The sequence below is a fragment of the Pararge aegeria genome, unplaced genomic scaffold (assembly GCF_905163445.1).
Source record: "Pararge aegeria unplaced genomic scaffold, ilParAegt1.1, whole genome shotgun sequence".
Lineage (NCBI taxonomy): Eukaryota > Metazoa > Arthropoda > Insecta > Lepidoptera > Nymphalidae > Pararge > Pararge aegeria.
Window position 1 is genome coordinate 1 of NW_024397002.1, and position 25,942 is coordinate 25,942.

At 40.8% G+C, this 25,942-nt stretch overlaps 4 protein-coding genes across 5 annotated transcripts; 1 reads left to right on the top strand and 3 right to left on the bottom strand.

Annotated features, from left to right (window-relative positions):
* Nucleotides 1–17: 17 nt before the first annotated feature.
* On the top strand, nucleotides 18–9,229 carry LOC120636914 (two pore calcium channel protein 1-like). Of its 2 annotated transcripts, XM_039908479.1 has the most exons (6): nucleotides 18–185; nucleotides 448–643; nucleotides 4,146–4,251; nucleotides 4,335–4,441; nucleotides 6,236–6,344; nucleotides 7,458–9,229. In XM_039908479.1, exons 1-6 carry the CDS (start codon nucleotides 19–21, stop codon nucleotides 7,523–7,525), a joined length of 753 nt encoding a protein of 250 aa, XP_039764413.1. In that variant the 5' UTR covers nucleotide 18; the 3' UTR covers nucleotides 7,526–9,229. The 2 variants fall into 2 exon arrangements, with proteins under 2 accessions (XP_039764413.1, XP_039764414.1); XM_039908480.1 differs by lacking the exon at nucleotides 7,458–9,229 and having other exon boundaries at nucleotides 4,335–4,499; nucleotides 6,236–6,275.
* Nucleotides 9,230–13,545: 4,316 nt separating this feature from the next.
* Nucleotides 13,546–16,330, bottom strand: LOC120636912 (mevalonate kinase-like). The gene is made up of 4 exons (XM_039908477.1): nucleotides 16,250–16,330; nucleotides 15,842–16,071; nucleotides 15,641–15,700; nucleotides 13,546–14,377 (listed from the first exon to the last, which is right to left on the bottom strand). Exons 1-4 carry the CDS (start codon nucleotides 16,266–16,268, stop codon nucleotides 14,189–14,191), a joined length of 498 nt encoding a protein of 165 aa, XP_039764411.1. The 5' UTR covers nucleotides 16,269–16,330; the 3' UTR covers nucleotides 13,546–14,188.
* A 429-nt stretch (nucleotides 16,331–16,759) lies between these two features.
* Nucleotides 16,760–23,515, bottom strand: LOC120636913 (bolA-like protein 2). The gene is made up of 3 exons (XM_039908478.1): nucleotides 23,333–23,515; nucleotides 16,994–17,088; nucleotides 16,760–16,934 (listed from the first exon to the last, which is right to left on the bottom strand). The coding sequence occupies exons 1-3, from the start codon at nucleotides 23,393–23,395 to the stop codon at nucleotides 16,838–16,840; spliced, it is 255 nt and encodes an 84-aa protein (XP_039764412.1). The 5' UTR covers nucleotides 23,396–23,515; the 3' UTR covers nucleotides 16,760–16,837.
* LOC120636911 (dolichyl pyrophosphate Man9GlcNAc2 alpha-1,3-glucosyltransferase-like) lies at nucleotides 21,520–23,326 on the bottom strand. Its single transcript, XM_039908476.1, has one exon. The coding sequence runs from the start codon at nucleotides 23,183–23,185 to the stop codon at nucleotides 21,587–21,589; it is 1,599 nt and encodes a 532-aa protein (XP_039764410.1). The 5' UTR covers nucleotides 23,186–23,326; the 3' UTR covers nucleotides 21,520–21,586.
* Nucleotides 23,516–25,942: the final 2,427 nt, after the last annotated feature.

A 25,942-nucleotide genomic window follows, 5' to 3' on the forward strand; every position in this document is an offset into this window, starting at 1 on the left:
CCTCGCGCTTGCAGGCTCATGCGGCTGTACAAGCTGAAGAAGCGCTACCGCGACGTGTTCGGCACGCTGGTGCTGCTGACGCCGCTCATGTCGTCGGCGGGCTGCGTGATGCTGGTCATGTACTACTTCTTCGCCATCGTGGGCATGGAGCTGTTCGCGGGCGCCGAGCTCCGGAACTGCTGCGTGTGAGTTGGCCATTCATTGCGTAGTGTCCGGGCTGAGCTGTTCGAACTGCAATCCAATAAACATCCAGTGTTGTGTCATTTAACTAATTTGATTGAGTCCCGATTCTCGTATCCCCGATGCCGAATTGGTTCCGAGCAATTGTATCAGTCTTATAACCGTTGCGTCATCTAGTAGTAGTCTACTGTAAAAGAACCATATCACTGAAAAAGTTCTAAAAGATTCCAAGTTTCTTCCCTGTAAGATGTTCCCTTCCCGTTTCAGGAACACGACGGTGGAGGACTTTTACAAGTTCTCGTCCAACAGCTCGACGGCGCTGGGCTACTACTACCTCAACAACTTCGAGAACCTGCTCACAAGCGGCGTGACTCTGTTCGAGCTGACGGTCGTCAACAACTGGTTCATCCTCATGAACGCGTACGCCATTGTCGTGGGCCCGTTTAGCAGGATCTACTTCATGGTATGAGCATCACTCTCTCGAGGAATGGTTCCTTCGAAGGTCACAACTACTGCAGGACTATTTAAAACCGGGTTTTAAAATGTGTGATACATGGAGAAAAGTATTGTTTAGAGATAAGTGCCCGTTTTCACTAAATCTAGGTAAAATCTAGCCTAAATCAAATGCCTAATAACGTATGCGATATCTATAGAAAAATTCAAATTCAAATTCATAATTTATTTATTTCAAGTAGGCCTACTTGAAATAAATAAAGTGCTTGTAACTTTTGAAACGTCAAGTATGTATGTTTGTAGTGACTCTTCCACCGGTTCTGAAAGCAGATTCTACCGAGAAGAGCCGGCAAGAAACTCAGAAGTAGCCCTTTTCCAACATCAACATTTACAATCATTTTTCTATCATGCGGGAGATGAGAGCGAGGCTGGCTGCTTCCAATCTACATTGTCATTAAGGAATTCATCAAATGTATAGTAACCTCGCTGTTTTAGATGAGTTTTTACATATTTGTTATATATATATTGGTAGGTCAAGAATTACCTTAGGAATCATGTTGTAAAAGGATATACTCTACCCCACACAGGAGTTCTGTACCTTTCGCAGACAATATGCAGATATCACAAATTAATGTCCGTTTCTGGCAAGTCGATTGTTAATATCAGCTTTTTGTTTATAAAGAGTTATATTTTGTCTCACAAAGACTATATTATTATAAATATATTTCGAAGCTACTGCAAGTACACCTATTTGTTTAAATTTTTCACGAAGTGATTCGCGTGATCCAAGTTTATATATTGATCGTACAGCTCTTTTTTGCAGTATAAATATACTTTCAATATCTGCAGCTGTTCCCCACAACAAGATCCCATAGGACATAATACTGTGAAAGTATGCGAAATAAACAAGCCTAGCTGTTTCAACATCGGTAAGCTGTCTTATTTTCCTGATTGCATATGCAGCTGAGCTGAGTTTACTCGCTAGGCTTTCTATATGGGTACCCCACTGTAGCTTACAATCTAAGGTCACTCCTAGAAAAACAGTGGAGTTTAATATTTTTAGTGTTTCTCCATTTATTATGATGTTTTTATCAATTTTTTTCGTTAGGCAAAATAAATTACAAACACTGGGTTTTCTTAGCATTTAAAAGTAAGCTATTAACGGTAAATCAGTTTGACACATGAGACAAAGCACGGTTTACGTTGTCAAAATTATCTTTGTTTCGATCATGACATGGTGTGGTAGATCATTTATATACACCAAAAATAATAAGGGACCCAAAATTGAGCCTTGTGGGACACCCATTAAGTTAGATGATCCCTTGGACTTTGTGTTTTTTACGCATACCCTATGAATTCTATCACTTAGATACGAGGCTATTTAATTGAGTTCAACGTTTTTGATACCATAATGGCTTAGTTTTAATAACAAAAGTTGAAGTAAGTTATTTACATTAAAATGATTTAATTAGAAGTTGATAAAGTATAATTTTTTTAAAGACCTTACTAAGAGTTGGCAAGATTGAAATAGTCCTGTAATTGTTAAGGTCATCTTTATGACCGGATTTAAATTAATTTACTTTTCATTATAGGTTCGGAAAAATACCCATATCAACACATTCATTAAAAATTACGGCTAGATAAGGGGCAATAACGTCAACAATGTCAGAAATAGCCATCACCGACATACCCCACAGATCACCGGGTTTATCCAACTTTAATAACCTGAAATTCTTAACAATATTCTAACGATCAGCAGAGGATTTAAAATTAAAAATAAAAAGAATCACGATCAGCCTAACTTTAAATTACAAATTTCAATTTTAACAAAAAAATATACATAACCAAAATAAGAACAGATCCATACTACATAAAAATAAGCACACAATAACACGCAAATTATCACAAAAATAACAATTAACAAATACAAGAAAAATGGCTCACGTGACCCGATATGTACAGCACACACAATGTTCTTCATTGAGATCCAACGAACAAATGAATTTATGACGGTACAGTGCTTGGTTTTATAGGAGGGTCGGTATCGATGGGGGATGCGGCTAACAATATTTATTGCAGATATATGTTTAAAATTAAATAAAACATTGCACTCATATATACCTACAGTAGCCCAATCAATAAATTTTAATTTATTATTGACATTGATGTGCTTAAAGTTGAATATTTTGTTAAATTCGTTGTTTATAGTTTTAAATAGTGCACTAAAAAGACTGTCCGGATGAAAATGTTCACACGCAATACCAGGGATTTTGGCAGAAATTTCACGTTTGAATCATGCAATTTCGGCATTCTCAAAATTGCTAAAATCACCTGAAGGGGGTCGGTATACACTCAATATTATAAATCGCTCGAGCTCCACACCAGATAGTTCTGCAATGCGTTCAACAGAAAGACCCACTGTGTCTTTTCGTTCTTTACAAATTATATTATTACAAAAATTAAAGATCCACCGTGAATTGCAGTCCTTCTGAAGAACGCACTTGACAATATAAATTGATGTTTACTGCTAATTGTGAGCTAGTGAGCCAGTGCTCTGTTATACACAGAATATGAACATTGAGTTTCTCAACAAACAGCTCTATTTATAATTCTTTGCCGGTGAAGCTCTATATATTTTAGTGTACAATGTTCATATGGCAGACCTTCTACGTTGTCTTACTATCTAGGTTAAATCATTATAAGAATTCTTAATAGTAATAGCGCAAGTACTTGGGGTCAGTAATAGAAATAGAAGTACTTGAAGTACAATTTGTAAAAGTATCAATTGACTTTCTTACAACAGTTGTAACCGTATCATTTAAATTGTAAGCTAGCAAAACGATGTCTGCTGCTTACACTTTTTAGGCAGATACAATTTATCTTTTGTATAAAACAGTAATTGTTCAATGCATCTTATAATATGATGCTTTTTGACATTTAAACTGTCACCTAACAATAAAACAACATTTGTATGCCTATCTAAATTTTTTTCATTTAGGCTATTAATGACACAATCAAAACTAGCCTAACCAGTCACTGAGTGGTTTAGGTAACAATTCATAATAGGACCAAAACCGCTACCTAGCTTGTCAGATGTTATTATACTTTATTTTAGGTTTAGTGGACAAATTAGAATTTAAGGATACAGGAACATGTGTGACATGTCCAGACCGCTCTGGGAAAATATCTAAATTGTCAGTGAATATATTACTACAGTCTTGATTAGGTATTGGTATGTCATGAGTACATTGATATTTATATATGACTCAAAACGAACCATATTATACAGTCCTAGGGCTAACAACTCATCAGCTGCGTGGATTTGCCCATGGATCTGCTTTTGTGACAGCTCATATTTGGAAGTGACAGTTGTCATGGAATCGTTTCACCAATCATTAGGTGATAACTATCGTGGACGGTTGATGTATGCCTAGGAATGTCCTCAGTTTAGGCGTTACTTATTTAGGCATTGCCTTACTTATTTAGCACTGAGTCACGCCGTTCCCCGGCAGGTGTTCTACCTGTTCACGATGGTGGTGCTGACCATCGTGGTGGCGAGCGTGCTGGAGGCCTTCCGCTTCCGCATCCAGTACAAGCGCAGCACCAGCAAGCGGGACGGTGAGTAGCGTGCGGCGCGCGTGCGGCTCGCGTGCGGCTCGCGTGCGGCTCGCGTGCGGCGCACTCACGGGGCTGTTCCGCAGAGGAGAAGCTGCTGCACGAGGAGGTGCACACGAGCTGGGAGGAGGCGCAGCGGCTGGGCGCGGCCGGCGCGCTGGCCGACGCGCTGCGCGCGCACCTGCCGCCCGGGGTGAGTGGCTCACACCGCGTCCCGTCTGCGCACGCACCTCGGCGCATTGCCAACTGAGGTATGCGTAGTCAGCCGACTAATCTGTAATGCTGGGTGACTTTAACATGAGTGAGCCTACCTGCAAGCGCATCGTCTAAGATGTAATTGTTTCAGAAATTTTGTGGACACGATCGATTGACATGGTTTATGTCAATTGAATCCTGTTACGATTCGGTACGGTCGTACATTGGATCCTGTCCGGTGTAACAGCAGTGTAACTTAATAGTATCCAGCATACCACAAAGCATTTACTCTAGCAATAAATTTTGTTTGAAAAAAACCTGTTTTAAAGTATTTTACTTCTGAAAGAGGATATTTTACCTCTGTAAGAGACAGACGCGGTGATTTCGTATTTATATCAATGAGAAACTTGCCAATTAAAAATTGCATTTAAGTGGATTTGTTGCTGCACAGTAATATTGAGAATTCGGTTTAACGTTTCTATATCATTTACGACTTTATGTTTCCGTACCTACCTACTCTTTTAATTATAGAAACCAGAAAAAAATGTAGTTGACAGTACATTGTGTAGTAATGTATTTTAATTATTGTAAAACAACTTGTTATGACCCACAATTCTAGCAAATAAATTATTATTGTTATTGGTACACATTTCATCTTTTGGCAAGTTAATCGTAATTACTGTAGAAATAGATTTCTCCAAAGGTCATGCAATAGATATAACAATAAATACCAACATATTGATACATATATGTTGGAGTATTTCCTTTATCGGGTAGCGCATGATAATCCAATGGTCTTGAGTAATCAATAAAACCACAAATAATAACTCAGAGCGTTTATTACGCAGGAACGTTCCGACAACTACGGCGACTCGCTCGCTTCTGAGCTGAGAAGGGGAAAACACACTGTTTTATGGTCCAACCGCTGATGGTGGGGGATTTTGTGTTGTTGTAACTACTCAGCACTGCACGTGCGTTTGTTGACTCATGGTGTGCGACGACAGGTGTTGTTATTGTTGTTGCAATTACACAGCACTACACGTGTGATCGTCAATTCATAAATTGCGCCGACATATATTCTTTTAATAGTACGAGAGGTTTGCATCCGAAATCAGCAAATGTGTCTAAGTCGTTTCCTGCTTTCGGCAGCAAACGTAACCTAACTCTTGAACGCGAGCTCAAATAAGCACATCTACCCGATCGGGAAATTTGCCTAGTAAATATGTATTTACAAATTTTGTGGAAACGGGCTTATTTTGTAACTATGTAAAATGTACATATAGCTGTTTGTTTTCCAAATAAATAAAATTATTATATTATATTACGTACCTTAGAAAATTTTCAGATTCGAACGTTTGCACGCAGCGCAATCCTAATCTGAATAATTACTGTGAAAAATTTACGCAAAACTGGAGCTCAGGAAGAACCCACGTGTCGTATCCCCGCATGGGCGCGTGCTGACGTGACGTACCCCTGCGTGGGCGCGTGCTAACGTGTCGTACCCCTGCGTGGGCGCGTGCTGACGTGTCGTACCCCTACGTGGGCGCGTGTTGACGTGTCGTACCCCTACGTGGGCGCGTGCTGACGTGTCGTACCCCTACGTGGGCGCGTGCTGACGTGTCGTACCCCTGCGTGGGCGCGTGCTGACGTGTCGTACCCCTGCGTGGGCGCGTGCTTACGTGTCGTACCCCTGCGTGGGCGCGTGCCGACGTGTCGTACCCCTGCGTGGGCGCGTGCTGACGTGTCGTACCCCTGCGTGGGCATAAGCTGACGCGGCGCCGCGTACTTGCAGATGCAGGTGACGTTCGTGGGCACGCGGCCGCGCACCAAGGAGGTGCTGCAGCGCCGCATGTACCAGAGCGACATCCTCAAGTGGCTGGCCGAGGACGACGACAGCGAGGGTGAGCCAGAGCGAACGCTTCCCGAAGGGGTGCACCCATTTCAGCACGAGACCCAAACTTGACCACTTAGTATATATACACAATAAACATCTTCAGCAAAAGGCTGAAGATGTTTATTCACTTTAGCCTACCCCCGAAGGCCGGAAATTGTTTCAGGGCGGCGCTATTTACTTTTTCAAAATTCAAAATTCAAAATTCATTTATTTCAAGTAGGCCTAATATAAGCACTTTTGAAACGTCAAGTCTGTCTGTTTGTAGTGATTCTACCACCGGTTCGGAAGGCAGATTCTACCGAGAAGAAGCCGGCAAGAAACTCAGCAGTTGCTCTTTTCCAACATCAACAATTTACATTTTGCATTTTAACATTCATTTTTCTATCTTGTGAGAGCTGAAAGCGGAGCCGGATGCTTCCAAGCAACCTTGTCATTAAAAAATTCATCAATTGTATAGTAACCTCGCTGTAATAAATGTGTTTTAACAAATTCTTTAAACTTGTGCATTGGCAGGTCCAAAATCACCTTAGGAATCATATTATAAAAGCGTATACTAAATCCCACAAATGATCCCAGTACCTTACGCAGACGATATGCAGATGACACTAATTTATGACCATTTCTTGTAAGTCGACTGTTTATGTCCACTTTTTGTTTATAAAGACTAATATGTTGTTTTACAAATACTATATTGTTATAAATATATTGTGAAGCTACAGTAAGTATGCCTATTTCTTTAAACTTCTCACGGAGGGATTCGCGTGATTTAAGTTTATATATTGACCGTACAGCTCTTTTCTGCAATATAAATATAGTTTCGATATCAGCTGCTTTACCCCATAACAAGATTCCATAGGACATAACACTATGAAAGTACGCAAAATAAACTAGCCTAGCTATTTCAAGTAATCTGTCTAATTTTTCTGACTGCGTAGGCAGCCGAGCTTAGTTTACCCGCTAGTGAATCTATATGGGCACCCCACTGTAGCTTATTATCCAAGGTCACGCCCAGAAAAACTGTGGAAGTCTCTATTTTTAGTGATTCACCACCTTTCATGACCCTAATTGATTATCGATTGGCATCTACACAACATTAGGTATAAAGAATGATTTTTAACAGACACGCCATCCGCGCTGGCGGCCGACGAGCCTCCCGCGCCCGACGCTCCCGCCGGCCAGCAGTTGTAGGCCGCCGGGCTGGCGCCGCCGGGCTGCGTCGACGTGCATCGGCCGACCGTCCGGTTCTGTCCAAAACTGAAAATAGACTAGCCTACTTCAAAACGAGTTATGAAAAGCAACTAAGAGTAGCCAGTGCGTTTGCACGTAGGAAGTGCCTCGCTGCGCACGGACGAGTCCTCGAGCGATGGGTGGGGGGCCGCTGCGGGAGACTACGAGTCTCAGTACTGCAGTAGTCCCACGACGCGGCCGAAGCACGCGTTGCGCATTAGCTACGTCAGAACTAGCAACGTCATTAGCTCCAGTAATAAAATGTAGTGCGGCCGCTACAAATAAAAACAATGTCACATATTCGTAACACCGAGGCGGGTACGGTGTGCGAGCTTGGTTGTATCCGTTAGTGCTCTGGCGGGCCAGCATGACGCGAAATGTGTGTGTGTTCAATATTCCCGCAACGTCTGTCGCTCGAAAGTGCAGAGTAGGTACCGTTACTATAATATCTGCATAGTCGCAAATTCCGTTTTTTTATTTACAAATATTCTGCCAATGCCCTAGCTGTAGTATTGTGGCCAAATTTGAGCTTCAAAGGAATTAAGTAAGTAGGTAGCGTTTACTCTGACGCTATAGCGTGTCGAAACTGAAAAGCGCCTTCTCAAAAGCAAATCTTGTACTAAGGGTACCTACATTTGACGAACGCGTTACAACCAGGTATTGCAGCGCGTTCAATCAAATGTATGCACACAGATTCAAGAAACTCAAAATGAAAAGAAACTCAAAAATTTGTGACGAATTTTTATAGAAGAATTAGAAACAATAAGTATTGTAGAGATTTTAATAGATAAGAACATATAGATAAGTATTTTGATTACGTTAAGTTTGATATTCATAGGGAGAATGCGAATATATAATTTTGCTTATTTCTACTGTGAGGGTATTATGATTAACTGTGATACGGTACCGATGCGGCTGAGTATTTATTCGTGTGGGCAGCTAAGCTTTATTTATGTTTGACCTTTGCCTTGTATTTTAGGAGAATCCTATTTAGAGAAATGGCATCAGTAAGATTCACTTTGCTCCAGACGCGTCGGAGGGCGGCAGTCGCAGTTAAAACTCGTTGCCGGCATTCGCTGGTGCAGTAGCCCCAGTTTAAGATTTGCTCGCTCCCATAGAGGAGTCGCTTGGCATATCAAACTGTATCTTAAATGTGAAATGGACCTAATATCTCTAATTTAAGATTCGCAAATTCTGTATTTCTGTTGTTGTTTTACAAACGCTCTGTCAGCAGCACGAGCTAATAATTATAGGCTTTGAGCTTTAAGGAAACAGCTATTTCCATTTTATTTCGTCGTTCAAGTAAGAGCAAATCTTGTAGTAAGGCTACAGTGATTGCCTCGAGTCGGCCCGCTCGGCCGAACGGTTGGCCAAGCAGGCAATTGTCCACAAATGGGACATTAATTCTAAAATGTTTACGGTTATTAATACTTAGTCCCAGTTCGCAGATGCCTGTGAGTACCGGCTCGTTATGTAAGCATTTATTAGCAAAGTGCTGGGTCGCATTTAGTCGCTTGCAGCTAATGAACAATCGGATCGTAGAATTATTGACACCAACAAACTATCGCACGAAAGTTGACAGTAAAAGTCTGGCGCGTTACCTTCATTGTTGTAGATACCAAGATTAATACGATAAAAAGTTTGTAGTTCGACAGGCGAGCTACGCGACTTACCGTAGAATTTGTTGACTACTTATAGCTCAGACAAAACATTAGAATGAGGTAATTAGTAGCAGCGACAGACAAATGTATACATACGTATGTACTTACAAGTGAATGACATGCGTTTGAGATGAACTCAGCAGCTTGAGTGTAGAAGCTTTAGTGGAAGGAGTCGTCATAATAAACGGTATTATTGTAGTTGTTGTTGTTCAGCCCGACATGCCAGCGCGCGGGTCTCGGCCGGCAGCGGGCGAGAGGCCATACTGGAACTCCGACTGCCAACCCAGAGTTCATACTCTCCATTTTTGTTCAGTATTTATTGCGCACCTACCAACGGTAGACTAGTAGGTATCGTACGGCATAGCGATAACAAAACTATTGCAGTGATTGAGACGGATTTGATTTCCGTTACCAGGTTCCTATTTTAGACAATTATAGAACTAAGTGGCGTGCTGCAAGAACGAGCTCGTCCTGGGGGGCTTCACCACTTCGAGAATCACTCCAACATATCACTAAACGAACGAACCTAAGGATTCTCGTGAAACTCCTAATGTCCCGGTTAAAAAAGTGTCTCCTACCCGCTAATCGTGCAGTGCCCAGCCACTTAGTTTTATCATTGGAATAGGTCGCAAGTCTTGTATTAAGCTCAGTCTCGGAAATATTGGAAAAGTAGAAACGTTATCCAATTGATTGTGAGAAGCGTCAGTTAATGCTTTAGCAAGCGTTTGATAACTGTTTTCTGTGTTAACGAATATCGTCAGTATCGAAGTAACATAAAAGTGGCAGATAGGTACTAGTGGATATAAGTACTATGCTGTTGGTTGTCACAGTGCGACTTAACGGTTGATTTGTGTAGATGGATACCTGGTACTGTTAGGTAGTTTTAAAAGTTAGTCGACGAACATGCCTTAATAGTTGTAGAACAACAGGACTCCGTAGGGCACTCTCAGTCAGTATTCGAGCTAAGCAACTAGGTTAATGTTTAATAGGTAGATAGCTAACTTATAAGTTATTGCCGCACAGTTCATGTCTATCTCTTACCCACCTATAAACATGAAGAAGTTTATTCCACGACTATGGAACCCTGCAGTATAAATGTTCTACAGCCGACCGATTGTTTGATTTTACTCTAAGGCATATATGTATAGCTTTAAGGCGGAAACGACGTCTCATTTTTACTTTGTTGTAGAAATTAAGTCGTTTTCTTAAAAACGACTTAATTTCTACAACAACTTCTCTGGTAATCAACTTCCAATGTGCTTCCATGATAATCACTATAGAACTTTCTTTATCTAATGAGAACAGAGAAATAATGAAATGAATTAGAAACAATGGAATCAGTTGTTGTAGATATCTCTAAGATGAATCGGTTGTATGCACTGTGCACTTGGAGCCGTTGAAGCCACTCTACAGAACGAGTTTCATCGTCCAGCCTTCTCCCACAGTTAAAAGTGCCTTATTGCCTCGGACTCGGCCCCGCGCCATAACAGCCCACTAATTGTTTTGAAATAAACCGCTTGCTAGTAATTGAGAATGTGATATTAATAATAATTATTTGAAGGACCACATTTTTAGCTAATTATTTTCGGTAAACGTTTTTTTACCAAACGTTAGTTGTGATTCGTTTAATCGTTCACACTCAGTATTACCTAATTTATTTTTACTTTCGACTTAAACTTTTATTTCGATACATTTAAACTTATTTTATAATTCTTATTACAAATAAAATGTAATAATCATATGTTTTAGTGTTTTATTTACTTCCAAAAGCAATCCTTTTGTAACTTTTACATATTATTGGTATCTATTTACCTTGATGGTGATTTACATACTAGATGGCAGATTTCAGTCCGATATAACACTGTGTACGGGAGGAAGGATGGATAACTTTATGGTTACGGCCGATTGACCGTTAATAGTTATTTATCTACTTATTCGAGTTTTAATATGAAACAGTTGCATAAATAACTATTACGGCACCGGAATTGCTCGGACTGATAGGATATAATCCCATCAAGTTTAAAGCCTTACTGCCATTAAAACACTTATATTTCAAATGGACAAGTGTCCCCGAGGAGACAAACATAACGGTTTCGTCATACAAGCCTCCGAATAAGGCAGCAACGATACTAAGTGTACTCGGGGACTTGGTTATATTGTACATACAGCGTGGCACGTAGCTTTAGTCGCTAGCAATGGAGGAGTTGTTTTCGGATATCAAACTCTATTCGATAAAGTAAAGGGCTTGATGTCTCATGTTTTAGAGTCACAAATGCTTTACTTATTTATTTTGATTTTAATTTTACAAACTTCTACCAAAAGCCCTAGCTGAAGAATTGTAGGCAAATTTGAGTTTTAATATCAATAAGGTCAATTTATTCTGATGTTCAAGTATTTGGATACTCTAAAAAGACTATTGCGAGCGAGCAAATCTATTACTAACTTCTCCGTCAACAGTGAAATACGTAATCAAATTGAGTTAGAAGAAAACAAGTAACATTAAAATAGCTTCCCAATTCGTAGATGAAAGCTTGTTTAAGTCAAATCTACTACTATTGATTCTACTACATCATTTAAGTTTGAAACACCCGAGCGCTCCTCAACTAGCACTACTTGGTTTGTGACACTTATCTCATAGATTACAAGTTTATTTGGCGGCTGCGAAATAAAATATATTTGATAAAAATATTTTATATTAAATAGATTCACAAAAAGACATAAGTTAAATACAAAGCATGTATAGTACGTGCCGAATGAAGAAGTACATTGACCCCATGGCCGTTTAAGAAGGGGAGGCAAACCTTTATTATACAATAATATTTTGTTAGCCCTTGACTGTCTTTAGTTTATTTGTAATAAAAATAAATTGTGATGATTTTTATAGGACTTACAGTGTCTTTCAAAAGTATTTATGTTACTGTGTGCAAGTGATGGAGGTGCGTGCTGGAATTCGAACTCGGTCCCCCGAAAGTAAAGTTGAGCTCCTACCCACTGGGCTAGCGCCACTTCTCCCCAAAATTCTATGTATACCAACAAATTGAGCTAGATGAATAAACTAAGCGCTATATGTAATTAATAACTATTTCAGAATTAACTGAAATAGTTATTAATTACAAATCCAGATAGATTTGTAATTAATAACTATTTCAGTTAATTCTAACGAATTTACCATTGTGTAAGTTAGGCTTTCTTGGGTTATTTTTCTAAGGTCAATGTACTTTTGTTTCAATGCATTTGGCACGGACTCGTTACGTTAAATACCTATAATGACCCCTCACCGAATATAATATTTATTGCCACGAGACCGAATGATTTAAAGATTTCAGCTATCGACTCCCCATATGAAAATGAATGAACACAAAATGTCCGCAGATGCCTACGTTTAGTAGGCATCTGCGGACATTTCGCGTTTCGTACAGAGAATCACCCACGACTAAAATATCTGGGTATGATCAGCCTTGTCTCCTGCGGTTCGGGCGTCCGTCACTCGTCGCCGCCGTCATCATCGTCGTCACCGTCGTCGTCGTCGTCATCGTGCAGCAGCACGCCGTCGCCGCCGAGGCGCGTGTCGCGGGCGTCGTAGCCCGCCGCGCCCAGTGCGCCGAGCAGCGCCTGCACGGCGGGCTCGGGCGTGGCGGGCGGCAGCAGCACGAGGGCGTACCTGCGCGCGACGCTCGGCTCAGAGGCGAGGACCCGCCAGGCCAGACCAGATCAGATCATATTTAGAAGTTCCCAATTGCCTTGCCGGGAATCGAACCCGGGATCTTCAACATAAGACCACAGCGCTCACCACTGCGCCTCGTCTGCGCCAGGTCGCAAAACGTGAATATTTAAACTTAACGTATTTAAAATACTAGTTATTTATGCAACTGTTGTATAATAAAGGGTATTCAAACACGAATGTGATTGTTGCATTCAAGACTTTATCTAAGTACACACATGACAGGACTGACAATTGGCTCACCCGATATCATCCATTACTGAGAATTACAAGTATCTATGGCAGTAGTTAGCATCTTGTATACTTAGTGCAATGATGGAAAAGTACTTCTCCAGAAAATGATTTACTGCTCTTTGCTATTTACCTATTGTTAAAATCTTGATGCGCTTTTTCATAATGCGTGTCTTTTGCAGCGTTCAAAATTTCTGGCAAAAAGAAACCAATAAAATATCGAAGGAAAACGAAGGAGATTTAGAAGTATTCCTTTCCCACACATGTTCTTATTTGGAATTCAGACACACAGCACGCATCGATCGGTAAACGATTGGTTATCTGTTGAGTAAACTCTTTGCGCAGAAGGGCGATAAAATAAAGGAGTGTTATTATGAAATTCAGTTTATCAGTACAACAGTTTATCCGTATCCGGGTCCGTTTGGATGATATTATAATGGTTATTAGGACATTGGGCGTTTCAATATTGGACATAAGCTAGCTGTTCAGAAACTTTTACAGAGTATTTAAAGCGTGTGAGTAGATAAAGTACTATAAAACAAAATCGAAATCAGGATGGATTTAGATTATCATTTAACTGAGTCACTTCATAATTTGAATTATTTTCAACATAATAATTGTGTAAACTGAACTGGACTATTTCTCGCTCAAATAAATTAAATAAAACTTAAAGTGTTATCGCCATAAATTTCTATAAGTTTTCTAAATTTAAAATTGGCGGTATCAACGTAAAAACAAACATGAATAAACTACATCACCACTCGTCAAAATTACAACCTAAAAGAAGCATACACATAATTTTCAACTTGATATTTGTCAACCTCCAAGCAAACACGACGGGGTGTTATAAGTTTGACAAGTCTGTTGGTAAGGTCGTGTGTACTGCGTGTGTGTGTGTCCGTGTGAATCTGTCTGTGACGTGTCTCGAACTTTTTTTCGATAGGTTAAATTAGTCGGGAGTATTGCGAAAATATGTCCAACAGGGCCGCCGCCACAAAATGCTGATGGTTTTCACACTACCTCGATATGGGTATCAAGTAAAAGAGGAGGGTTGTGGACTGCGGACACGCACCCGCCGCCGCCCGCGCCCGTGAGCTTGGCCTCCAGCCCGTGCGCCGCCGCCGCGCGCCGCACGGCCTCCAGCGCGCCGTGCGACGCGCCCAGCGCCGCCAGCAGGCAGTGGCACGCGCCCCACAGCTCCTGCGGCCGGACACCGCGGGTTAGATATTCGGAGGTAAAAATATCAATGTCGCATCGCTTGAACTTCGAAATTCGCTTACGGTGTCAGAAGAAACGCATTAGATCTTCTAAAATCGTACTTTACAAACAGAAACAAATTACACTAATTATATTAAGAGTCTCTTGGAGAGATAAAAAAGTTGTTTACTCGTCAGACTCGAGAGAAATACAGTGGCGTTCCGTAAGGCATTGTCCTGGAATCTCTATTATTTATTCTTTGTATAAATGATTTACCTAAGCATGTCCTATTTGTTGGGGATAGCACTGTTATTTTTGCGAACGAGTCTAATACTAATAGGAACAAATTAAAAACTGACAAAACAGAGACACACGGCCATATCTCAAGTCATTGCTTAGCGTCAATCGAAAGTAATACTCCGCAAAGAGACACTTTGAGCTAGCTAAGCAGTGTCGCGCACACCGACTTCAATAAACGGGTCTAAGCGCATTGCTTTGCTTAGCACAAGCATAGTCATAGTACCAAAGTACAGCTTTTCTTTAATTTTACGGATGCATTCACAACATACTGATTTGTTAAGAAACCAAAATAAACAGAAATTAATTTATTTCGTTTTCATTTTTAATGAATATAATTGAATTTTATGTTAAAATTTTATTATTTATCAACATTGTATTTAAAAATAGTTTAGTCTAGGATTTTAACAATATATTAAAATTGTAAAACCAGTGACATGACTTCCAGAAAGTTGACACGCGTTTATGTTATTATGTGCTCTGCTGTCAGATGAATTAATGTGCCTGTTGTTGTTGGGAGTTTGGATTTTTATTGTTTATTTTGAGATGCATATTTTGGGTTATTTTTTTGAAATTCCTCGTCTACGCTTCGCTTAATAGACACCATCGGAGTTGTGGTATATATAAACAAGCATTTTATTGTATTAAAGTGAAAAAGCTTTTTAAAAGTTGTCAGTCATATGAAAAATTTATGCTTGGAACGTGCACAGTCCTTAAAATGCCTACTATGTATGGCCAAGTTAAACATTGGCATAGTATGAGATTGACTTTCAACGATAATTCATGCTAAAGTATTGGGCTAAGCTATTTTAGGGAATTTAATGTTTAGAACAGGTGCTTAGCACTTACTTAAGATATCGCTTAGCGACGACTATTCATCTGGGCCACAGGTTTATGCAATGGAACTAAGTCAGGGTCACACACCACACTCAATAAAATTAAATCAAGCATTATTTTAAGTTCACTCACCGCCAGATGCTCATATAAAGAATCCGTATCTCCTTCGCAGTTAGACAGTTTTTCGAAAATCTGCAAAACAACGCTTAATTATACGCCTGCCAACAAGAATATATGTAATGCTTTCCATTCTCGAAAATATAATAACAATCGAATCGGGGCACAAAATATCAAACGGCGTCACGTGGTCTGGCGGCCGGGCGAGACACGCACCTGCTCGGCGCTGTCGGTGAGGTGCCCGCACGCGCGCACGATGCAGTCCACGGCGGCCGGCTCGCGCGCGCGCCGCGCCGCCACGCGCTCGGCCAGCGCGCGCGTGCGGCGGCTCACGCGCGTGTCCACGAGCAGCACGCGCAACGAGGCCGGCGCGCGCAGCACGCGCGCCGGCTCACCGCGGCGGAAGCGCACCAGCCCGCCGTACGTGCACGTGGCGTTGTCCACACCTGCGCAGAGCCGAGCTTTTCTCGTTCATTTCTTTAACTGAATTTAATGTGCATGGAAATTATTACTACGCCGGTCAACAATATTATCTCGTAGAATCAATGCAGATTTTCTAAAAAAATTTAAGATCGTCTCGTGTATAAACGGAAATTTGATATGTGTAATAGCGCCGTCGCTCACCGGACGGCGTGCCGTGCATGATGCGCTCGCAGTTGAACGCCCACGCCGACACCAGCGCGCGCGCCTCCTCGTCCCCCGCGGCCGCCGCGCCCGCCCGCCGCGCGCGCAGGCCCAGCAGCGCCGCCGCCGCGCTCACGGCCAGCGCCGCCGAGCTGCCCGCGCCCGCGCCCGGCGCCAGCTCGCTGCGCACGCGCACGCGCACGCCGCCCGCCGGCAGCAGCGCGCCCAGCAGGTACAGCAGCGCGCGCACGGCGTCCCGCTGCGCGCCGTCCCACGCGCGCGCGCCCGCCGCCTCGGCCGCCGCCGCGTCGGCCGCCGCCAGCAGCGCCGCGTGGTCGGCCTCCAGCGGGCGCGCCCAGTGCGCGTGCGCGCCGCACAGGCGCAGCGCCGCGGCGGGCGGCACGCGCACGTCGAGGCGCACGGCCGGCAGCTGCAGGCGCACGCCGCCGCGCGGCTCGTCGGCCGCGCTGACGCGGGTGCGCAGGCCCAGGCTGGCGGCCAGCGCGGGCTGCCCGAACACCACGGCGTGCTCGCCCAGCAGGATCACCTTGCCGGGCGCGGAGGCGCGCGCGGACAGGCGCGCGGCGCCTAGGGGCTCTGCGCCCGCCACTGCTCCGCCGTGAGCGTCCTCTGCGTGAAGGCGTGGATGCTCTTGAGCTCCTCCTGCAGCGCCGCGTTCACCAGCCTGCAACGGCGCGGAGGTCATCCCGAGCGGCGCCGCGCGCTCGCGAGTGCCGCACGAACCTGTGTCTCGCGAGGAGAGGCTTGCCCCGGAACCTGTCGGACACGATCAGCGCCGAGAACTTGCCGCCGCAGCCGTCGCTCTCGTCGGTCACCTCCTGCGGGAGCGCCGGGCGCGGTTAGCTATCGTCGACGGCGGCCTAATGAATGTCCTCATCCAATTTATTCTTTTCCCAAGTGAATTCGTATCATTAATAAAAACTAGTATCATTTTACTTCTTTTCATGACACTTACACGCGGACCTTATTGCATCGACATAGGGCTCATAATCCGAAATATAAGATCGCGTATTTTACTTAAAATGTTATTGTTGTGATGTAGTAATGTTACTTAAGAAAATAAAGCTTGAATTGTTTATAGGATCATCTTGTAGGGTGTAATTTAAAATTTCTTCAAAATTAATTTTTTTAAGTAGGCCTTCTTAATAAGCGTCAAGTATGTATGTTTGTAGTGACTCTACCACCGGTTCGGAAAGCAGATTCTACCGAGAAGAGCCGGCAAGAAACTCAGTAGTTGCTCTTTTCCAACATCAAAATTTCCAATCATTTTTCTATCTTGCGGGAGATGAGATGAGAGCGAAGCTGGCTGCTTCAAATTATTAAATGTGTTTTTACACATTTATTGAATGTACGCATTGGTAGGTCAAGAATTACCTTAGAAATCATGTTGTAAAAGCGTATACTCAACCCCACCCCACCAAGGAGTTCTGCACCTTTTACAGACGATATGCAGATATCACTAATTTATGTCCATTTCTGGTAAGTCGATTGTTAATATCAGATTTTGGTTTATAAAGAGAGATATTTTGTCTTACGAAGACTATGTTATTATAAATATATTGCGAAGCTACTATAAGTACTTAAGTACTATAAGTACTTACAGTAGCTTCGCAATATATTTGCTTCGTGAAAAATTAAAACATATAGGCAAACCTGTTTTAATTTTGCACGAAGCAATTCCTAGTTTATTTATTGATCGTACAGCTTTTTTCTGTAGTACAAATATTCTTTCAATATCTGCAGCTGTTCCCCACAACAAGATCCCATAGGACATAATACTGTGAAAGTATGCGAAATAAACAAGCCCAGCTGTTTCAACATCGGCAAGTCATTTTCCTGATTGCATATGCAGTTGAGCTGAGTTTACTCGCTAGGTTTTCTATATGGGTACTAGTAGTACAGTTTCTGCATTTATTATGATGTTTTTATCATTTTATTTTACGTTAGGTAAATCATGCACTTGGTTTTTTTAGCATTTAAAAGTAAGTTATTAACTGTAAACCAGTTTGACACATGAGACAAAGCACGGTTTACATAGTTAAAATTATCTTTATATCTAAGTCTTAAAAATCAGAGATGTCACAAGTGCCTCTGACACGGTGTTCAACGTCAATCTTTATTCTCTGCATCAAACGGATCTTCGGCAATTTTACGCATGTTTCGCTCCGACACCGGAGCATCCACAGAAGATGATGTCTTTACAATGAATACTTAGTTGTTCACAATGTACTATCCATGATATCCATCCATATATTATATAGATCCATGAATTTTACTATATGTTTATGTGGTGTACAATAAAAGTGTATTCATTCATTCATTCATGATTGGGAAGTCAGCCTTTATAAGGATTGGTGTATTATCTATGACACAAGTAACCAACAAACATATACATAACAAACAGAAACACGTATTTTATTGGTATGGATGATAACTAAGACTACCTACTACAAAATAAATAATTGTTCAAAAAAAATAAAAAAAACACGCTTGGTATAAAAAACCAAACTTATTTCTACCGTTTAATTTAGTTTATTTATAAAAACGTGATTTTTAGTTTTTCTGAAGCTTATTTTTATTAAAGCAAAATAAATTGGGTACCCATTCATTGGGTTGTGGTTGGAAATTAATATTAACTTAATTCCTGCCTTGTCTGCCTTGTCGACTTAGATGAAAATTATATAAATTAATTAAAATTTAATTTTGCAAATTGAAAAATGGAATAATCTTATCAAATTAGTGAAAAAAATACAAACAAAGGTACAGGCAAAGCTAACAAAAAAAAGACCATTGTAAAAACATTTTAAGGACTTATTCTTCTTACTATTTTTGAAACACTTTTCACGAAAAAATGATGGAAAGATTGTTTCCATTATAAGGCCGGTGAGAAAAAATGGATTAAATGTGAAGCAGAAAACAGCATTTAAAGTGGTCTGCATACCTTTGTGCGCTAGCGACACAGCTGCAGCGTTGCACAAAGAATTGTTTTATGCAGCAGAGTATCGCCCACCGTGACCGGACTCACGACTGATCCCGCAGTCGACGCTTTGCGCAAGGTGCCTACCGCCCCGCGAGCGCTTGTCGCAACTGCGATGGAAGATTAGAGACGGCCTTCAGCGTGTGTACATCCTTGACCCAGCGACCGGCCGCTGACCTCTTTCATTACCACGTGGAAACTGCTGTCGCTTTGTTTCTGTATCCACTTGAATGACGCAATTTTGGCGCATATTAAGAAATCAGAATTTTGACAATAATATTGCCGTGTGTGCGGGCAGCCTTAGAGTAAATAATACTATGACATTAGTTTTAGCGATATAAACCGAGCTAATGCGAACGTAAAGTTGCTTTCGTTCTATTAAAAGTTTACTTATCGAAACTTCTGATATATCTACTTAAGTAGGATGAGTAGAGGTTTACACAAACTATACAGAATTTAAAACCCCGCGGTTCGTCCGCTTACCTACATCTGTCAAGGCCCTACACAAACCAATAACTTGATATCCTTCCTATTTTATAGCTTTCAGTATAAAATACTTAGTTTCGTGGACAAACCGAGAAAAGTTAAGGATTTTCATCGGCTTTTTGACTCGGTCGGAGCTACATTATCAAAACCAATGTAATAACGCCCAATAATTGTGTATACGCTGTTTTGTTGCCTTTCTGTTTACGGTTACCTTTACTACCTTTTTATACAGACTTAGAATAGAATAGAATAGAAAAAACTTTATTGCAACACAACAAAAAAAGGAAAATACAAGGAAAACAGTAATAGTACTTAGTGCAGACTTATATGCGGTTCCCTTTTAAATATCAGCAAGGAAAGTACGTAGTAGTACTACATTTGACGACTGAAAAATGTTATCTGCAACATTTTTCAGTCGTTAAATGTAGTACTACTACGTACTTTCCTTGCTGATATTTAAAAGGGAACCGCAGCCAGCTTTAGTTGATTAACAAAGTCGGTTATTTTTGTCAAAACCTTTTATTGTTTCAATTAATCAATGAGACTTGGTACTTTGGTAATTATTAATTATTATAATCGCGAAATATCAACTTAAAACCTTTTACAAAATATTGCTTTTCCCGAAGCCGTTAATGGTTGAGGAGTTCCACCGGCACTTCATCATCAACCACAATATTGTGACGAGCACAAGTTGCTTATCAACCATATACTATAATCGAAGCGCAACCCGTGTAAATGTTTAAAAAGAAAATGCGTAAGTTACTTTCAAAAATACTTAAATAGCTAGAAGTGTGGATGGGCCCACAAAAGTTTCAAAACAAAAAATAATGGTTAATAAAATTACGTTAAAAAAAAATACAACCAAATTGATAACTTCCTCCTTGTTTGTAACTTACAAACAAAAAAAAATGTCTTTTATACAAATTCTAATTTAGAAATTCTTTATGTAGGCCTTTAGGCACTTATGAAGGGTTCCTAGTTCCCACATAAATGTTACATATATAACTCAGGTAGGAAGCCTTAGGGCATTATATTTCTATATAGATAAAGATAAGCTGATACCCAGATGGCTCTGTTTGTTATCGCCCAATCATATTAATCAGAGAGGCGTCTCGGCAGGCGAAGTAGGGCAGTATCATCATCATCTTATTTCATAGAAATAAGATAATTTGGATAGAATGTATCAAGTGTCCTAACTATAAAATCAATTTATATTAAGTATTATTTTGAATTCATTTAGTAGTTCAGGCATGATGTGCGGCTAAGATACAGTCAGACAAAATTACAGTTAAGCTATTACTGTAGTATAAACAAAGCTTCAGTATTGATTAAAATTTTCGAAATATCTTCAATATACAGTAATGAAGTTTTATATGTAAGTATAGTTGTTAAGTCTATTCCAGTAAAAAGTGTTTATAAAATCAAGTTAGGTATGTATATTGGTTGTAGAGTTATGGTGTTAAATCTATAAAACCTTATTGTTGAGGATCTCTCTTTTGTTCTGCCCCAGTTAAAAAGAACACAATTATTTTGGGCTTTCAATTTTAAAAACATACGTTTTTTATGTATTCAGTTCCAGTTTAATTATAGAAATTGAAGCAGTTCTAATTTAATAGATTGGCTTGATACAATGGAAAGTCAAAGACATTGATTAGGATGGTCTACTCAGATTCGAATACATTAAACACATTAGCTTATTGTAAATGTAGATCTCTGCATTGCTTTCATGAATCATGATAGTTTCCAGACTATCTTATAGGAGACTGACTGAAGAAATAAATATCAATAAGACGGTATAACTTTATTTGGAATGTTTATAGCACATACAATTGACAGCTGACTAGTAAATTAAACTAATTTTTCTTAACCTTTAACTGCACGGGCAAACACATTGGCAGCTGTAGCTGGCAATATGTAAAGTATATAAGGAAGAAGATGAAGTGCAAACATGAGTACATTGAGATGAGGAGCGGGAAAAGGTCGGGGTACTGAGGTGGGGGTTTCACCAGCAGCGAGCCCAGCCCTAGCAAAATCATGCCTTGCAAGGAGAAGAAGAACATGGTGCTGAACAGCTTCATCACTACATGGTTGTAACTCTTGGTTTTAGCTGCTTCATAGACAGTGTTGGCACTCAGGACACTGAAAATATTAGTTTCCAACCCCGACAGGTGCAATGCAATGCTGTAGAAGCTCAGGTATATCGAGCTGGTGCACAACAATGGTAACAGTAGCCCGTCCTTCAGCAGCAGAGGTAGCATGCTAAATGTGGATAGCAGGAGGAACCAGAGAGACGTGAAAGGATCATCTGGCAAGTAAATAGTTACCGGAATGGCCACCAGGAGGATTGATTTCTCATGGACCTGATATGAGAAGAGAAAGAATGCAAGTGATACATTAATAAGACAAAGAACAAACTTTTTTCTATTGATTCTGAAGAATAAGTCCAAGCAGGATGGCATACATGCCACCAGTGTAGACATAACACACATTCGTACCATCTCTTCATTGTTGTATACATGTTTCAGTTTGACAAAAACATTGGCAGAGCACCACACATTTGACACCTTGTCTTCAAACACACCTCGTTTGATGGGAAACAGTCTGTGCAAAATTTGCAGGACGTCATCCCAGGAATGGACCAATGGATACCAGACTGCACTGAAAGTACCGATGACAGCAATGGCTAGTTTAGTAAACCGGTATATTAGGTGTGCCATGCTGCTCTCATTGGTGACGGTTATGAAGCACTTCCTGAGTAAATAAAAAAAGAAAGGCAGTGCATGATACAGCTCCATTTGCTTGTAGTTAAGAGCCAACACAAAAAATATAGTTGCCATGATGTCATTCTCTATGGCAACGATAAAAAAGGTAGCCCAAAGGAACAGCCCCAGAGACACACAGTTGTACTGGAAGTGGCCGTGGTCTATGAGGATGATGCCGGGGTACAGAAGGCAGATCACCGTGGACACATCTGTTCGCTTGAATACCGAGAGTTCGCTTTTGGACGTGACCCGCTCCATATGTATGCAGATGCACAGTACGGCGGTCACGTAGAAGTACAGGTCGCTCAGGAAGACGGTCCAGCGCATGAAGGTCTCGTGCGTCTCGCTCTCGTAGCCACGCGACGCGAACAGGCGCACAGACTCGGGCTCCAGCCAGTCCGCCACGAGCCCCAGCAGCAGGCTGTGGTAGGCGCTGAGCGGCGGGTAGTCCAGGCCCCAGTACTGCAGGTCGTTGTGAGTAGTGTTGCGGTACCAGTCGCGCGCCGGCGTGTGCACCGTAACCTCCTGCCAGTGGCGTTGCGCCTCGAAGTCGCCGAACATGGGCGGCGCGCCGCGGCCGGAGTACGGGTACGCGGCCACGCAGCAGCGCACCAGCAGCGCGAGCAGAAGGCCAGGGTACAGCACGTACTTCGTCACGATGAACTTGTCGGGGTCCGTTCTCTTGCTCATCTTGTCCTATTTTTTAGTTCGATGGCCTCACTATTAACTACCGGATTGTTTTAAAATGTAAGAGATAAACGAAACCTACCGCGCTTGGCCCACGCAAACAAGTTGAAGATCCGATAAGTAATCAATATTTTGACAGTTCGTACTTACGACGTGAACAGCGTCCAATTCCTTAATGAGCTTCTCTTTTAAATACTTTTCTGTGTACACCATATTCGTTAATATGAATTTTTAAATCTATCTACAATCACACTAAAAATTAGAGTTATTGAAGTATTAGCCACCTACAACAAAATAACAAAACAGGTTATATCATAGGCAATTCAACCACAGATTAGATACTATCACAGGCTAGTAAATAAATAGATATAATTAAAAAAATTAAACTAGTCACAGATAGCATATTAAGAGAATAGAGAAAAACATTGATATAATATTATTTTTGTGAATGAATGAATGAATACACTTTTATTGTACACCAAAGAAACAAAAAGTAGTTACAAAGATATAAATACAATAAAGAGAGTACAACAATATAACTTTATAAATTGTTGTGATAACAATATAACTTTATAAATTCAAAAAGACATAAAAAATAATGATATAATAATATTATTAATATCGATAAATCGATCTAAAATCGATTCGAATAGAAAATATCAGTTATTATTTAAGATCAGTGAACATACAGGTGTTAAACCTGAAAAATATTGGAACCCTCGTAGCTTTAGGTTTAAGTGTATTTCTCATGTAATGTACGCATCATAAGTGCCACCATTGGGCCTGTTTGAATTAAGATATTTTTGACTTTGACTTTGACTTTAAGTTGTCGAAAGAAGTTATCGCCATTACACAATTATGTAAAAGTATAATATCATCAGGGACAACCATAGTACCAACAACTTTTAACAACTCCATCACCAGTACATACGACTTGTTTGGCCACAACAATATTTCGTTAAGTATATCGTTTCCATTATAAATCAGCTCAACCCAATTTGTAACGTTCCATCCACAATACTTTACTTAATAATAATAATAATAAATACCTGAATACCTCAAAATAAAAAAAACCTGAATACCTAATGTGAATACCTCATAATAATAAAGTTTTTTATTTAAAGGCATAAAAACCCATATATCAGCTTTTATATACAAAGAAATCTATAATTAAATGTATACATTAAAACTTACATCTAACTGAAATAGTTAATAAACTTATTTCAGATGTCATAGGTTCTTATTTTATTTTTTGTTCCAGTACCGATGAACAGACAGCCAGTAGTCTGAAATAGGCCTCGGCATCCCCTCACATACGACCCTAAGTATTCCATTGTTAGAGTTCCTAATCCTTTCCCAAAAGGATGCTACACGAGCTCTAACAATACAATAAAAGTTAGGCACTCCCGATTCGGCGAACATTGTCGAAGCGCTGCAATACCGCGGTAGGCCCATGAGTATTCGGAAAGCATCGTTGTATTGCACTCTTATGGCAGAAAATGACTTTTTGAAAAAAATTGTCCAGAGCTGGCACGTGTAGAAGCACTGACAGTAGGCGTTAAATAAAGTTATTTTGACTTCCTTGCTACATTTACCAAATCTACGTGCCAGCATGTTACACCGAATCGAAAGCGCCCTCCCTTCCCTCTCAATGTCGCTGTTATCCTTTAGATGTTCCGTGAGAACATGTCCAAGGTATTTGAATTTCTGTACAACCCGAACTGCTTTACCATTTAAAATGATTCCTGGGGTCCTATCCGGACCTTTACACGCCTTGAAAATAAGCATTTCCGTTTTGTCAACGTTATTCTTCAGTCCGTGTGCATTGGCATAATGCTCGCAAACTGAAAGTAGCTTTCTGAGGCCTTTAATAGACGGACTAAGAATAACCATATCATCAGCATAACTTAAACTATTCAAACATACTCCATTCATGTGGCATCCGATTTTGGTTTCCCTCAGTTCCTCTATCAAGTTATTAACATAAATATTAAAAAGATCCGGAGAGGTTATCCCTCCTTGCCGAACACCGCAGTCTAATTTGTAAAAATTAGATGTCGCGTCGCCCCATTTCACAGCATTAGTTTGGTTGCCGTACCAGTGTCTCAACAAACCCACAATTTCGTTGGAGACCTGAGACTGGAACAGTTTCTCCCAGAGAAAATCATAATTTAACAGGTCAAATGCCCGGCTCAGGTCTAGAAAACACGCATAAATAGAGGTGTCACGTTTTGTGTAATATGTATCGTGTGTTTTAAATTGACGATGGCTGAGTCCGTCGAGAGACCAGGTCGGAAACCAAATTGTGCATCATCAATAACCACATTTTTAAGCAGTTTAGGTTGTAAAAGGCGCTCCAAAATCTTACCAATCACCGTACCCAGGGAAATAGGCCGATAGGTTAGAGGCCGATCCCAAATCCCCTGTTTTTTTTTTCACAATCGGAACAACTATTGTTCTCATAAGATTGTGTGGAAGATAAGAATACCTTATACATAGGTTGTATAAACCACAGAGCTTCTCATGAAGTAGTCTTCCTCCGTATAATATATGCTCTATACTCACATCATCATAGCCTGGGCTTTTTCCCCTTTTCATTTTAGTCACAATATCGGTTACCTCACTAGCCGAAAACTGTATTTGAACACTACCAGGGTTGGGTAAGAATTTGGAATAGTTATTACCCCTCAACATCGGATCCACCTGCAGCAAACATATTGGCTATCTGTTCGTGACACTGCAAGCCGTCTACTGATATAG